Genomic DNA, 16,210 nt, shown 5'->3' with positions numbered 1-16,210 from the left:
GCCTACATGCCAACTGAGAGAAACCTCTCTCTCAAACTCATTAGAACAAGGTACCACCTAAAAGACATCTCCACCTGATCATCCCACAGGCATTTCAAATTGTGTATGCCCCCCTCCCCAAAAAAAGTATGCCCAGATAGAAACTTACTTAAATCTCTCCCTACTCAGGAGTCCTCCACCTCAACCCTATACATGTTGGTGCCCGTGTATTCTTTTCCAATGAATAATGCCTAACCTGGAAATCTGGGATTCATCCTACATTCCTTCCCATCCATGTACTACCTCTAATCAGTCACCAGGTCCTCTTGGTATTTGGATCAAATTCAAGTCCTATTATACTTAAAAAATCTTTCTTCTGCCCTTCCCCACTTCTAATACCCTAGTTAAGGCATTTATTCCCTTTGCCTGGTCTCCCAGCCTCCATGATGAGCTTCCTAACCCGGATAACTTATGCCACTTTCCCACTCTCACTCAGTGGTCTCCACTGAGAGATAGTCAATTTCTGAGAACAAAGCGCTTCTAAACCTGATCTGAGCCTGTGTCTCTTTTACTATATCTCCTACTACACTTTCTCCTGGCCCTGCACACTTAGCCAAAGCAAACTATCCGTGGTTTCTGAAAACAAATAGGTTTTCCACCTTCCTTTAGTACTCCCTTATGATATTCTACCTTTTCCCTCTGGACAAACTCATCTTCCCCCAGGTCTCATCTCAAAATTTTCCCCTGACCTACCTAGGCACTTAAGCTCTATTTCAATGATTTCAGGGTACCTTCTTCACACTCCAGTACAGTATCAATAACAATGTATCATAATTGTTTTCTTTTCCATTAGTAAGCTTTTTGAGGATAGGGTTTTATTTTTTTTTTGCGGGATCTTTGCATCCCCACAAACTAATGTTCAGTGCAGAGTAAAGCTCCACTAATACTTATTGCTGAATGAATGACTGAATGTGAAAGGTTAAGAGTCATTATGAAAATTTTACTCTAAAGGAGAATCACTGATTTGGGAAAGAATTATCATTTTATTTATTTATTTACAGTTACTTATTTTTATTTATTACAGTTACTTAATTTACAGTTATTTATTTACATATTATTTATTTACAGTTTACAAATCACTTTCCTTTTTTTAAATTTTTTTAATTTTTAAGTAGGCTCCACACCCAGCATGGGGCTCAAACTCACAACCTGGAGCTCAAGAATTGCGTGCTCCATCAACTGAGCCAGCCAGGCATCCCTACAAATCACTCTCTAATTTGTCTTTTTTTCTGTTTTAAGATTTTATTTTGGGGGCACCTCTTGGTTTCAGCTCAATTGTGATCTCAGGGTCATGAAATCGAGCCCTGTGTTGGGTTTGACGTTCAGTGCTCACTTTGCTTAGGTTTCTCTCTCCCTCTTCCTCTGTCCCTCCCCACCATGCACTTTATCTCTAAAGTAAATAACCTTTAAAAAAAAAAATTTATTTTTAAGTAATTTCAACACCCAACATGAGGCTCAAACCCACAGCCCCAAGATCAAGAGTCACACATTCCACTGACTGAGCCAGCCAGGCACCCCTTCAAATTATCTTTATATCACCACCATTGGATATCAAGGAAGGCAATTACAATATCCCCATTTTACAGGGAACAGAGGCTCACCAGACATGCTGACTTGCTCAGGAACACAGAAAATCCCATTAAGGGGATTTGACAGGTCTCCTGACTCCCAAGTCTAGTACTTCGACTTTTTATACAGGTTTTATACAGGCTGCCAAAGAAGAACAGAGATAAGACAACAGAGACACTAATCCAAAGTTGCCATCCTCCAGCTAGCCAAGACCTTGGACTACAAGGGGGTCTTGCAAGGCTCCGTGGCTACAGACGCGAATCAATTTTATAAGGGCATAGGCTTTGGAGTCAAACAAACTTAGATTCTAATCCTGGCTCTACCACTTACTATGTGACCTTGAGTAAGTTACTGAACCTCTTTCCAAACTTTATATTCCTTACCAAAATACAGGCATTATACCTACCTCTTAAAGCTATTATGAGATCACTGAATGTTTCAACATTTATAGAAGACCTATTAAGCGGGGCGCCTGGGTGGCTCAGTGGTTTAAGCCGCTGCCTTCGGCTCAGGTCATGATCTCAGGGTCCTGGGATCATGTCCCGCATCGGGCTCTCTGCTCAGCAAGAGGCCTGCTTCCCTCTCTCTCTCTGCCTGCCTCTCTGTCTACTTGTGATTTCTCTCTGTCAAATAAATAAATAAAATCTTAAAAAAAAAAAAAAAAGAAGACCTATTAAGTGCCAGACACTGCTCGGAAGCTAAACTCTCATAAAGTGTTGGTTAGTTATGATTATCTGGCGGGGCCATGTTCTTCTCTACTGCATCCACAGGGGTCCAGGCCCCAACTGGCAGCATAGCTATACTCATACCAACCCCACCAGGAAGGAGCACTCAAGATTGAAAGTGATTACATTCCAGGAAGGAGACTACTCCTTTTCCCCATTGCTACACTAAGAGGAAGGTCAGGGTCAACCTTTGTTGCACCCAGTTTCTACAAAGACAGCATAGAAGTTAACATGATCAAATCTCTCCAACAGCAGCCTTCCAAGAGAAACAGAGGATCACAGGAGACAATGATGTCCCTTTCAGGGGCACTTCAGTGGCTCAGTCAGTTAAGCACCTGCCTTTGGCTCAGGTCATGATCTGGGGGTCCCAGAATCAAGCCCTGCATTGGGCTCCGTGCTCACTGGGGAATCTACTTCTTCCTCTGTCGCTCTCTCCACTCTTCTGCTCTCTCACTCTCTCTCAAATAAGTAAATAAATAAAATCTTAAAAAAAAAATGTCTTTCATTCAGTAGCACAGAAGTTAGAAAGTAAGACTGATTGCTGCTTCTTAGAGCAGGGATCCTCAGCCCTGAGTCAGGGAATGATGGGTTTGAGGTGGGTGTGCATTGGTGGAATGGGGGAGGGAATAGTATCCACAGCTCCTCAGAAAGTTATCTATAACAGTTTGTATTAAAATTTGTGTATATGCATCTCCTAGAAAGAAGATCCATTACACTGATCAGCTTCTCAAGGGTCCATGCCCCTAAAGATGAATCACTATTTTAAGATAATTAGGAAAGAGAGGAAAAGGGCAAGGAGTTTAATTTGTTCCATTCAGAGCAGCCTCCCTGCTAGCCTAGTCTCAGGGTTGCTATAAACAATGTCTTCTCACATCAACTCCCCACCCTGGTCTGGCCTCCAGCCACAATACCCCAGAAAACACACACGGAGGGACCTTGGGGATAAAGGTCTTTATTCAACACAGTTATCTCACTCAGTAACAAAATAACAGGAGGTTAACAACTCCCCTAAAGGTGTGGAGCAGTGTTCACGGCTAGTGGCAGGAAGCATGGTCTACTGACATAACAGTGGCAGCTCAGAGTCCCCGGTAGCCACTTAGAGGTCATAGTTAGGGTTCTTCCGAAGTATAACAAAACCTTCCAGGATGGGGGTGACAGGAAGAAACTCCTCAGTGGCCAATTCTGCCCGCTCCCCGTGGGCCAACAGTACTGGGGTTGTGTGTGTCTGGAACCCCGTGATAGTCTTAGGCTTGCCGGCCTGGCCTACCACATCCACTGCCTGTAGGGTGAGAAAATTGCAAGGGCGAGTGTAGCAGACGGGAGTGCAGCAATACCCCACTGCCCATACCAGTTTCAGAGAAGCAGGTATGTGTGCATTCTCCACATTTGAGAGCCCTCCCATCCATTTAACCCCTCACCTGGCCCACACGGACAGACACTGGCAGCGGCCGCAGCTCCTCATCAAATGTAACCAGCATGCGGGGCTGCATGGCAGCCACCAGTCCGTACAATACATAGTGAGATTTGCCCAGGATTACTGAGGGAAGAACAGAGGACAAACATGCATCCAGGCAGGCCTGACCTGAAATCTCGGTCCCCACTCCAGCCCTGACTCTTAATCCCTCAGTGGTTCAGCTGAACCCACACCCCTCCCCTCATACATGGTACCACAGACCAGAGATACTCCCATCTTATTCTGCCCACAGACTTCAAACTTAATAATTAATTCCCCTCAGTCACTTAGGAACAGACACTGGGCTCAGCTCTTCATCCTCAAAAAATAAAAATTTCTGTGGGCCAGATCAAAAATGTGGGAGATGAATTTCATAAGGCCCTTCATAGGCCCAAAGAACATCAGGAACCCAGAGTGGTAGGGAACTAACTTGGAGTCTGCTCCTAAATTACAAGCTGGCCCTGGTGAGTAAGGGTGGAGATGGGGCCACGTGCCACTATAGGAGTCTTGACAGCAACTCACTGTTACGGACATCCAGGAAAGAGACAAGCACAGTGAGCAGTCCAGCCACAGCCACTTGACTCATAAGCTGCCGGTCACTGTGGTAGGGGCAGAGGGTGAGTGTGCCCTTCCCTAAATGTGTCAAGCCCTGGGGGGGGGGGGGGGGGGGGGGGGTGGAGAGAGAAAGAGAAATAAGGGTCACATCTGAGGAGGTGTCACCTAACCTGGCCGTATAGAAATCCATAACTCACTCACATCCTCCCTCCCAGCCAAAGTCAAGGTTCCCCTCATGTCACCACATGTCCCCCACCTTCCATCACCACGGACACCTCCCCCTGGTACTCTCAAAGGAAAAGAGTTCTATTCTTTACCTGTGCCAAGCGCACCATGAAGAGGTTGTTGGGGTCCTTGGCATGATACTGGGCTAACTGGCGCAGCATGGCAGCCAGACGGGCATTATTGGTACCTGGAAATGTTAACCATTACTGAGTTGAAAAAAAAGGTCTCAAATATTCCTTCAAGCTACTTCTGAACTTTTTCTGACTGATACTCACCACTGCCCACCATCCCCATGGCAAAGATGGAGTTGTAGGAAACTTCTGGGTCAGCATCATGAGAAAATTTGCTTAGGGTATCCAGGATGTTGAGTCGTGGATTTGAAACAGAGATTAGGGCCAGTGCTAAAGGTACAGCCCGTCGGAGTGTAGGCTCCCCGTATCTCAGCTGGTAATAAAAGACAATGCCAAGAGCATCACAGAAAGCAGTACAACAAACTCAGTTATAGGAACAGACTGATGGGCAAAAGGGGGACTTAGATCAAATTCTGGAGAACAGGCATAGCAAAAAGACTATTTCTCCCCAGAGAAAACCCATCAGGAAAGTCTCCTCTGGGGGATCTCCAGGCACCAAAACCAGTATATTCCAATCTTCTCCATGCGATACTCACCAAGTGGCCAAAGGTTCGTAGTGCCATCTCTGCACCGATCTCTTCCCCCATAGCAATAAGGGCAATCCCCAGCACAGCCACTCCCTGCGATTGAAGCAGCAGCAGAACCCAATAAGCTCAGGGAACAAAAAAATTCACTCTTGACTCAAGTCCCGTGTTAAGAAGAAAAAGCTGTGCTGTAGGGGCTCATCCTTATGCCTCACATACAAACCCCAGCCTCATGTCATCTCAATACACAGCACCACCCAGAGGGGCGCTAAAACAAACCCAAACCCAGCTCCCCTGCTTCCCTACACACTTATCTTTTTTCAGAGCCTGACTCAGAGAGCGCCCAGCTGCCCACAGAACCTGATGTGCTCCCATGTCAGCAGGGGCTTCCTTCTTGTCCTTATCCTTCTTTTCCTTCTTGTCCTTGTCTTCCTCTTTCTCCTTGGAGTCAAAGTGTTCGCTACAAATATGGAGCAGCTGCTGTACCTTCAGTACATTCCCAGAGCCTGCAGAATGGTGGTAAGGGTGACAAAGGAGAAAAACAAGGCACCAAAAGAAAGCTTATTCCAGGAACTGAACAAGCTAAAGAATCTAAAGCAGATCAGAACTGAGGAGAATCAATCTGAAGGAATGTCCAAGAGAGAAATAAGCAGTCTCTGGGGAAGCAGAGAGACACAGACCTGCATAGGCACACACATCCACTAGCGTGTTGGCAAAACTGCGAAATGGCTCAGACACAACCTCCAACGCCGCCAGGATTGCCTCAATGGCCTCGCCCTTGCCTGTAGGACAAGTTAAGAGTGTTGAGAGGACACCTGCTCCCATCTAGTACAGTTTTTGACACATAAGCCCCCCTGCTGTATCCAGTTACTGTCAGCCTTTGCCCAGAGAGACATCCCCTCACCCAGATGGTTGAGGCCCAGTCCAAGAGGAAGCCAACGGGCATAGGTGTCCTTGAGCTCAGTCTCTGACTTCTCCATGATGGTCTGAAGGATAGTGGAAGTGACGTCTCCGTTGCAGGATCCCACTGCTATCATTCCACAGGCTAGAGCTGTCACACCTGCCACCTAGAAATAGGAAAATCAGTATCATACATGTTAAGTTATTAAGTAGATGTTTATCTATCTTGATTCAAGACAGCCAATTCCTACAGGTTACTATAACCACACTAGGTAATAATCCCTTTCTGATGGTAACTCAAAGTAACAAAAGCAACCAATCACTGAATATTTCCTATGTATCAACCACTATACCAACTGTTCTGCATACTATTAACATTTAACCCTCACAACAACCCCATGAAACATGTCCTGCTGTTTTTAGTTTTTTATTGATGAGAAAAATGAAACCTAAAGAGATTGAGTTACCTGTCCAAGATCACACTGCTTGTAAGCAGAGGTGGCACGATTTGAACTGAGATCTTTCTGACTGAAGCTGTACTTTTAGCCACCATACTATATGTATCTATCACTAGAATGACTGCATAATTAAGAAAATTTAAGGTTGGCGTGACTGGGTGGCTCAGTTAGTTAAGTGTCTGAGACTTGGTTTGGCCTCAGGTCATGATCTCATGAGTCATGAGATCAAGCCCTGCATGGGCTCCATGCTCAGCAGGAGTCTGCCTGAACTTAAAGAGTCTCTCCCTCTGCCCCTCCCCGACTCACGAACCCTCTCTAAAATAAATATATCTTTTAAAAAAACAGAAAAAAAGAAAGAAAGCTTTAGGTTAGCCAGTAACAAAAACAATGAGTGAGACAGAATCAGCCACCCCAAGCTGCATTAAGTTACTCCCCATTCTAGTCTGACTAGTTCCTCATGGACCCCAAGGGCTGGAACTCAATACCAAAATGTTACCTCTCTAGCCTCAATACCACGTGAGGTTTAAAATTCTAGCTCCAAAAGATTTCACTGAAGTGATATACACACCCCCATAAACACACAGTACACATACACACTTTTTTCATTACTTATCACAGAGAGTGGTAAGTCTCAGAGCACCTTCCCTACCTCCCTTAAATGTCCAACAGCCTCTCCTCACCTCCATACTAGACTTGGAATCTCCCATCACAGGGAGTAGCAGTGTTAGAACGTCTTCACGATTGGAGCCAGCATAAGCCAAGCCTAGCCTGCAAAAGCCAGGGAGAGGCAGTCCCAGACACACAATAAAGTACAGGACAAGGAAGGAACAAAAAGAGGACTGGTCATTTATTCAATATTTCAATAATCACCAAGAGCCAAATATTCAACAGACAGGGTCGTAGCCCTCGGCAATACAAAGGTGAAAAGAACCCAGTTCCTGTTTTCACAAAGCTTACAAGTTGAGTACTACTACAAGAAGAAGCAAGAAGCTTTACCCAAAGATGGAACCAAGTCTCATGGTGTTGCTGTTGTGAAGAACATAGTCTGAGAGTAGTGCCAGAGCGGGGTCACACTCATTCCTGACCCCAGAGTTCACGATGCCACAGGCTAGAAGGGCTCCTGACTGCAAAATGCAAACAGATTCTTCACTCAGGCTACTCGACCTTCCCCGCCACAACGGATACAATGTGAACTTCATTGCAATTTCCACCTTAACTGGACTTAAAAACCAGGTAGACCTTACCAGTGAAAGGGAGGCCCAGAGGGCCCTAGAACATGGTAGGAGAATGTCCCCATTAATGGGGTATGCCCAGACCAACCTTGATATAGTCCTCAGAGGAGTACAAGTACTTGTCAATCTGGGTGAGGCCACCATCCACATCCCACAACAGAATCATGCCAAGGGATGCAGCTGCACTCAACATTCCTATACCAAGAAAAAAAAAAAAACTATTAGTCTTAAAATGGCCCCACCCTGAGAAAATTATTACAAAGAGCTCTGTAAAAATACAGCCCTGGGGATCCCTGTCACATTAACACATGAACCTAGAAGGATAACAGAAATGATCAAAGCAGGGCGTCTGGGTGGCTCAGTGGGTTAAAGCCTCTGCCTTTGGCTCAGGTCATGATCTCAGGGTCCTGGGATCGAGCCCCACATCGGGCTCTCTGCTCAGCAGGGAGCCTGCTTCCCCCTCTCTCTCTGCCTGCCTCTCTGCCTACTTGTGATCTCTGTCTGTCAAATAAATAAATAAATAAAAATCTTAAAAAAAAAAAAAAAGAAAGAAAGAAAAGAAATGATCAAAGCAACACAAAGATTGGGATGTCTGGGTGGCTCAGTTGGTTAAGCCACTGCCTTCAGCTTGGGTCATGATCCCAGGGTCCTGGGATCGAGTCCCACATCAGGCTCCTTGGTCAGCAGGGAGCCTGCTTCTCTCTCTGTCTCTGCCTGCTTGTGCTCCCTCTCTCTCTAACAAATACATAAATAAATAAAATCTTAGAAAAACAACAACAACAACAACAACAACAACAACAACACAAAGATAAAGTAGACATAAAGTTATACCATGGTCTTTGTTCTTGTAAAGCCATTTGTTGCCATCATCAGTCAGTAGCTTGTCTTGGCCAAAAGCAGCATTCACAAAGCCATTCACAAAAGAAGAGGCCAGGTTCATGCGGGCAGAGTCCACTTGAGAGCCACTGCCCCCAAACCCTGAACAGGAGGAAGAGGAAAGGAAAGGAAAGGAAAAAGGGTTTGGAGTAGGGCAAGAAAGACACAGCATGGTGACTGGTCTCTGGCTCTAAACTGGCCACTTGGGATACTCTATCTTTGCCCCCAACAGTGACCTGGAGAAAAGGTACATGTGAATTCTTAGCTCTGTGGGATAGATAAATATGTTAGGCCAAGCCATCACTCCAAATACAAGGGGCATAATTAAGAATCCTCCAGTCCTCACACACATGGAGATGGCTACTCACTGTTGTTCTCTAGATGGGTTTTATAGATGTCATCAGGCACCTTGGGCTCCATGATGTCCAGCTGAAGGGAAGTCAGAGAGTCACAACTGCTCCCCCACTATTCCCCCACTACCAACTCTTCCACTATCCCACTGAATAGCAATTCTAACCAAGGAGAGTCTAGTCAAAGTTATAGTCAGGGACATGAAATACCAGGTAGAACCACAAACAAACAAACAAAAAGGCCTTGATGTAAAAGGGCAAAGGGTCTCACCTCCCTAGCTAATGCCAAGAAGTTGCTGTTGAGCTGTACATTGGACATGATCTCTGTCAGGTCCTCATATTCCTCCACATCTTCACTAAGCTCCAGAAACACCCCATGCCGGCCAAGCATGAATGCCATCTGCTTCTGTACTACCCTGTGGGAGACAGTCATCACATGTACTCAGTCCCCATCCATTAAGAAAAGCCCCTCAAGCCTTAGCCAGAAACTACAGGTCCCAGTTCTTCATGCAAACGCCTCATCCATGAGCTCCCCTCTTCCTCTGCCAGGTTCCTTCCTACATACACATCCTTGCAGGAGGTGAAGATGTCTTCTACCAGCTCCATGTCATTGAGCATCAACGCCAATCTCAGAGCTTCAGGAAAGCGACTGAACTTTCGGAACACACCCAATGCACAGCGCAGCAAGGCAGAATTCTCAGGTTCGGGCACGTAATTCACACAACTACAGAGAGAGATATAACAAAGCAGTCAGAAGTTCCAGGCATTCATTTACCACATTTAATTCACTTATCCAAAATAAATATTGAATGTCTCCTATATACAAGGAATTATGCTAGATGCTTTACTACTAGGGAGACACGAAGTCTCCTTCCTCAACAAGCTCACACACTTCAACAAATCAACTGCAGCTAATGGCACTGAGAGAACAAAGGAGGAACAACTGAGAGGGAAATGCTGAGGAGGCTAGGCCTTCCACCCATCCCCACCATGCTCGCTCACCTGGTAAGATAGAGGCAGACCTTTGCATATGCATTCTCATCTATGTCCTTCTCCAGCATATCCACCTGCTCAATTTCCATGAGCAGGTCACAGGCCTCGTGCTCTGCATTATGGGCCATATTATAGGGGACAATCTCCTTCACCAGGGTCAGCAGTGGTTCCCGTTGTGTCTTTTCCGCATCATCCAGCTCCTGCCACTCCTTAGCCACTTCCCCTGCAAGATGCCTATGGAAAGACCCAAGATCATTTGGGGGGTGGGGGGTGGCGCACAGGCACAGCTTCACAGGAAGCACTTCTGTGACCCAAGGAGTTCAGTGTTTGGGAAATGCAAAATTCAGTGTTTGGGAGTACTCTGGTACTCCAAGAAAGAACTCAGAATTATGTCTCAGAACCCCTTTGGATTCTCAAGAAGGAAAGGTCTTACCTGACATACTCGTGACCCCATGATGCCAATTCCTCCTGGGAACCCACCAGCCGATACTTGAGGCACTCCCGTTCCCCACTCATGGTCATGGCCAAAACAGAGATGATGTCAGCAGCAAAACGCTGTAAAGAAACCAGTGCTTTAGGGGCATTTGTTGGCTCAGTGGGTTAAGCCTCTGCCTTCAGCTCAAGTCATGATCTCACGATCCTGGGATTGAGCCCTACATCGGTCTCTCTGCTCAGCAGGGAGCCTGCTTCCCCCTCTCTCTGCCTACTTATGATTTCTCTGTCAAAAAAAATAAGTAAAATCTTAAATTAAAAAAAAAAGAAAGAAAGAAACCAGTGCTTCAAAGTCAAATCCAGGTTAAGGGGAGCGGGACATTATGGAGTTAAGATTATGGTCACTATCCCCCAAATTAAGTTGTAATTATCCCCCCAACTTTGTATTAGAAACTTACCTACTTTACCTAAGCTAAACCTCAAGATAACCCTAAGGTTGATGTTGCCATCTCCCTTTTAAACCAATATGGCTGAAGAATGGTAACAAGGAGAGAATGAAGAAAAATGAAGACTCTGAATTTTATTCTAGGTGCAATAATGAACTATTAAAAAGTTTTAAGCAGACAGGGACACCTGGGTGGCTCAGTTGGTTAAGCGGCTGCCTTCGGCTCAGGTCATGATCCCAGGGTCCTGGGATCGAGTCCCACATCAGGCTCCTTGCTCAGCAGAGAACCTGCTTCTCCCTCTCTGTCTGCCTGTGCTCACTCTCTCTGACAAATAAATAAATAAAATCTTAAAAAAAAAAAAATTTTTAAGCAGACAACATTTTCATAATCTAAAAAGATCACTGTGACTGCTATATGAAAAACAACCTAAATCAAGAACAAAAAGAAGGCAGCCAATTAGGAGACTGTTGCAGTTGTCTAGGTGGACTGAAGATTTCCTGGATTACTGTTGTACTAATAGAGAAGTGACTGATTCTAGTTTGAAGTTTTCTAAATTGAAACAGAAAACAAGTGAACGTACAAGGAATATGAAAGAAACAGAAAAATCAAGATTAAACAGAAGTTTAAAATAGATCGCGAGTGGTATCTGGCTGGCTCAGTCAGTACAGCACAGGACTCTTGATCTTGAAGTCATGAGTTCAAGCCCCACCCTGGGCATGGAGATTACTTTAAAAAAAAAAAAAAGAAAGAAAGAAGAAAAAAAACAAAACAAAAACCAAGATCCACCATAAATGGCAGAAAACAGTGTATTCTAAGAAGGCAATCCTCCTGTCAGCTCTTATGTCAGTACTTTGACTATGACAGCTCTGTTCAACCAGCGTGGATTTCAGGTCTATTAGGCTTCCTCTGACTCCCCATGAGCCCCACAGTCTAGATGAAAAGGAATTCCTAAGCTAGGCCTCCACCAGCTTCTGAAACAGTTTACCTTATTCTCCCCAGGGGCCATGTTCTCATAGATTTCCTTCAGTTTGCCATAGTGTGGACGCAGAAATTTGAGAGGCTTGGGTACTGAAGTCATGGAAGTTGTAGAAGATCGAATTTGCCTCCGCAGCTCCTCCAGGGCTGGTCGGTACAGGGAAGTGTCCTTCTCCTGATCAGGAGATGTCAGAGCTCAGAGTTACATCTCTCAAGTCATAACACAGAAGTGTTTAACTAACAACTCCCCTAAGAGAGTAACTGTGTCTTATTCATCTGTGATTCCCCAACTCCCTTCTCATTGCCTGGTACAAAAACAAATGATCCCAGTTAAGACTTGAATTAGAAAGCTACAGAATCTTTGAAATATCCTTTGTAATTCTCTTATCCCACAACAGCATCACAATGCAACCCTAACATTCATCTTTCCTCATACCTCATATAGGAATTGTTGCCCCAAAATGGAATAAAACAAATAGGCAGGAAAGATCCGAATATGTACCCACTCCTTTCAACATCATGACTCACCCCCAGTCGTTCCACGAGCATCTCCAGTTCATCCTGAAGTTGTTTGTCCTCCTCAGACTGAGGGTTGGGGGAAAAAGTTCATCAAGAAAAGAAATCCCAAACATATCCTCCTCCCATTCACCCTGGGGCAGGTAGAGGGTGAGCCTGCCTCCTTAGGAGGGACCAGGTGGACATAGAAAGAGAGCAGGAATGGCACTTTGGCTGCTGGACCACACTACTTGAATGCCATACTAAAAAAGCGCGGTGACAATGACCAGCCCGGGCCCACCTCACGAGTTGGTGGTGAGGGCTGATGGGGTCGGCGGAGGCGACAGCGCGAAATGGAGGATGAGGGACAGAGAGTGCCAGGAGCCCTGAGGATCGCCCCATCCGCCCTCTCCCGGACGCTGCGAGGCCGTTTAGAGTCGGGCCCAAGGCCTGCGGGACCGCGGTGACTCAGCCCCGCGGCCTCCTCCGCCGGATCCCGGGGCCGCGCCTCACCAGCTCCTGTTCTTTGTCCTTGTCGCCAGCATCTCGCCGCTCCTTGCCGCTCGGCTTCTCGTCCGCGACGCCCTGCGCCGTCGCTGGGGGTTGCTGAGGCTGCACCGGAGCCTTGTCCCGGCCACCCTCCTCCATCTCCGCCGCCACTGCCGGCCAGCTGCGCGCGCACCGCTCGCACCGCCCCGTTTCCCATATGGCTTTGCGTACGTGGCCCACGGCGCCCCGCCTCCTGAACGCGCCAGCGACCGGAAACGCCGCTGGCACCCACCCACTCCCGCTTCCTGGGAGATCCCGCCCTTGGGCCCCGCCCACGGAAGCCGCCCCAAAACTACAATTTCTATCTCCCGGCGAGCGCTGGGCGCTGCTCGGTCTTGGACCGGGGCTTTCCTGAACGCTACCCGACGTGCAGTCTGCAATCTGAGTACGCTAGCTGCGCTGCTGTAGATGTACAAGCTTCGAGCCCAGAGACCGCCCGTAGTGTTTCCCCACAGCTATGTGAATAGTACCCACAGTGACAGCCCAGTTGGCTGCGTGGTGGGACAGACGTACGAGATTCTTCAAATCTGGAATCGATTGCCTGCCGTCTCTGTGAAATCTGTAATCTGTATCTACTGCCTCCCTCACACCACGGTGGAATATTAACCTCATCACGTGCCTCCGCATCACCCCCCCACCCCCGCCCCGCGCCGTTGAAGGACAGTGCCCTGCATATTATCTGGAGGCTATGGCTGCAATCTTAAATCCACCTGAAGAGCCTGGTCGAAATCTATGAATAAAATATAGTCCTATGCTCCAATGCTAAGTTCTGGAACTAAAAACAGATCAAGACAAAGTCTTTGCCTTCAATCTCTTGTCTTTTGGTCTCCCTCACCCTGTTTTGACTTAGAAGGGGTGCGACGGACACTCTATGTCAGGACTAGTTTTGAATGATACATACACAATGTTCTCACAGTCTTTTTAATTTGGTTAGGCTGTGTCTGTTTCACAGAAGAAATTATGTAGTAAGTAGTAGGATCAGGATTTGAACCTTGATCATTCAGTCTTCTAAGCTCTTGATTGCTTCAAGCAAACCTCCATGTTTCTTCTTCGTTTGGGTTATGTGTATGCATCCAGGGCGTGGGAAAAGAGGAAATAACTCCTCCCCCTCTCATCTGGTGGTAATACCCACCATTTGGCCTGGAGTCTTTATTGTGGGTTCTGAGGCATTAAAGAATGCAGGAATTGTTTGTTTTTCAAAAAACAACTAGCACAGCATGGTTAGCACTGAATGAATGTTGCCTAAATATATGTATACATATAAATGTATGGCCCATTTTTAAAACCTGTGCTTTTTTCATTCAGTGCTTGGCTTCTGGGGACCACCTTCCATTTCCATCACCAATGACTTCCCTAGTCCTGGTGGGCTGACAGAAGCTGAGCAGTCTATGACTGTTCTGCCTATTCTATCTCTGGCTTCAAAATGTCAATACATTGTCATGCTTTCTTCAGTCGTCAGTAGAGTTATTCCTCCTAAATCTCTCCTTTTTCCATGACTTCCTTCTATCAGATTTCAGATTTTGTCTTTTATACCAGTTGTATCTCAATCAGTACCTTAGAGGAGATGGGGTGATGATGTGACACAAAGCACAGTCTGTCAATAGCAGATGCCTCCTGATGAAAACTGTTTGTTTTACTATTTTTCAACTTACTTGTAGGTTTGAAATGTTTCAAAGTAGGGGTGCCACGGTGGCTCAGTCAATTAAGTGCCTGCTTGGGTCAAGATCTCAGAGTCCTGGAAACAAGGACATTGGGTTCCCCACTCCGTGCGAAGTCTCCTTGTCCCTCTACCTCTGCCCTTCCCCCTACTCGTACTCTCTCTCTCTCTCTCAAATAAATAAATAAAATCTTTTTTTTAAGTTTCAAAATTAAAAGAGGGGGGAGAACATAAGCTTTAGAGAACAACAAACCTAATGTGTAATACCATGGGAAGACTCTCACTAGCTGTGATACTTGGGCAAGCTTCCTAACCTCTCCCAGCCTGGTTTCCGCCTTTATGAAATGTGAGTAATAAAGTATCTCGCTTGTAAGCTATGTGTTGAAAATGAAATAAGACATTATATATAAAGTGCCTACCTGGGTTTCTGACAACTGAAAAGGAGCCTGTTGTCATTTTCAACCACCTCAAATCTGCAGGGCTGAGATATTCTTTGGGTGGGGGGCTGAGATATTCTTGTTCCCTGCTCTCTACTTCCACGTACTCAAGCCCCCAGTCCTCTCTAGCCAAACTCACATATCTGACAAGTATTTCCAAGGCCACATGATAACACTGATGTCCTACCTCAAGCTTCATTTCAGTCAAATTGCCCTCCCAGAAGTACTCCTTCCTACCATTTGGCCAAACTCCCAGCCTTGTGGCCAAATTGCTCTCTAAACCAGGGACATTCTATCACCTGTCCCTTTCCTACCACCTTCCTTCAAATTGCATCCAGAAGCCATCCATGCTGTCCCCAAACTCATGGCTTGAGCCATAGAGCTACACATCTTAGGGATGGTTCTACCAATTTGAAAATTTTGCAACCCAAAACATCATTTACATAACATGGGAAGTGCTCCTGGCAGGACACAGCACTGCAGAGTTTCCACTGGGTTCCTACTTTCATTGTGTGATATTTCTCAAATAGATTGCACTGTGACCTTTCTGACTTCTAATCCCCAGGACTGACAGCAGGTGTTACAATCTCCTCTTCTCACATGTACTGTTACAGCTTCCCTTCTCCAGACTCTCACCTTACATCATGCCCCTTTCACGTGATCATCCTATCATCATTTCTGAACATGCCTTGCCCCTTTAAGATGATTGGCCTTTTCAGGGCTCCTGGGTGGCTCAGTGGGTTGGGCCTCTTGCCTTCAGCTCAGGGCTTGGTCTCGGGGGTCCTGGGATGAGCCCCACATTGGGCTCTCTGCTCAGCGGGGAGCCTGCTTCTCCCTCTCCCTCTGCCTGTCTCTCTGCTTACTTGTGATCTCTCTGTCAAAATTTTTTTTTAAATCTTAAAAAAAAATGATTGACCTTTTCACATTGCTAGTCCTTCTGTATAGAATACCCTTCACTGTTTTCTGGCTAGCAAGTTCTCCCATCCTCTGTACTAAAGTTCAGTGTCGCCTACCTAGGAAGTTTTTCCTGTTCTACTCTTTAATTCATTCATTTCTTCCCTGTGCTCCCACCATGTGTAATACATCTCTCTCTCTCTCCCTAGAATCTGAGTCTTAGGGACAGGAAGTGTTTTTTATTCACCTTTTGTCCCTAGCACCAACCTAATGCCTGGCTTGTGGTGAGCCTTGA

The 16,210-nt window shown here is 46.1% G+C and overlaps 1 protein-coding gene across 1 annotated transcript; it reads right to left on the bottom strand.

Moving 5' to 3' along the window:
- Positions 1–3,269: 3,269 nt before the first annotated feature.
- PSMD2 (proteasome 26S subunit ubiquitin receptor, non-ATPase 2) lies at positions 3,270–13,073 on the bottom strand. The gene is made up of 21 exons (XM_047731902.1): positions 12,892–13,073; positions 12,412–12,468; positions 11,894–12,058; positions 10,464–10,585; positions 10,040–10,264; positions 9,603–9,761; positions 9,309–9,453; positions 9,056–9,116; positions 8,643–8,789; positions 7,900–8,006; positions 7,576–7,703; positions 7,260–7,347; positions 6,126–6,288; positions 5,902–6,003; positions 5,582–5,727; positions 5,234–5,317; positions 4,842–5,010; positions 4,659–4,753; positions 4,309–4,435; positions 3,752–3,870; positions 3,270–3,612 (listed from the first exon to the last, which is right to left on the bottom strand). The coding sequence occupies exons 1-21, from the start codon at positions 13,024–13,026 to the stop codon at positions 3,430–3,432; spliced, it is 2,727 nt and encodes a 908-aa protein (XP_047587858.1). The 5' UTR covers positions 13,027–13,073; the 3' UTR covers positions 3,270–3,429.
- Between the last annotated feature and the right edge of the window lie 3,137 nt (positions 13,074–16,210).

This window comes from Lutra lutra, chromosome 1, assembly GCF_902655055.1.
Source record: "Lutra lutra chromosome 1, mLutLut1.2, whole genome shotgun sequence".
NCBI classification, from domain to species: Eukaryota; Metazoa; Chordata; class Mammalia; order Carnivora; family Mustelidae; genus Lutra; species Lutra lutra.
Note: the sequence above shows the minus strand (reverse complement) of the source record. Positions and strands in the feature narration are given on the sequence as shown.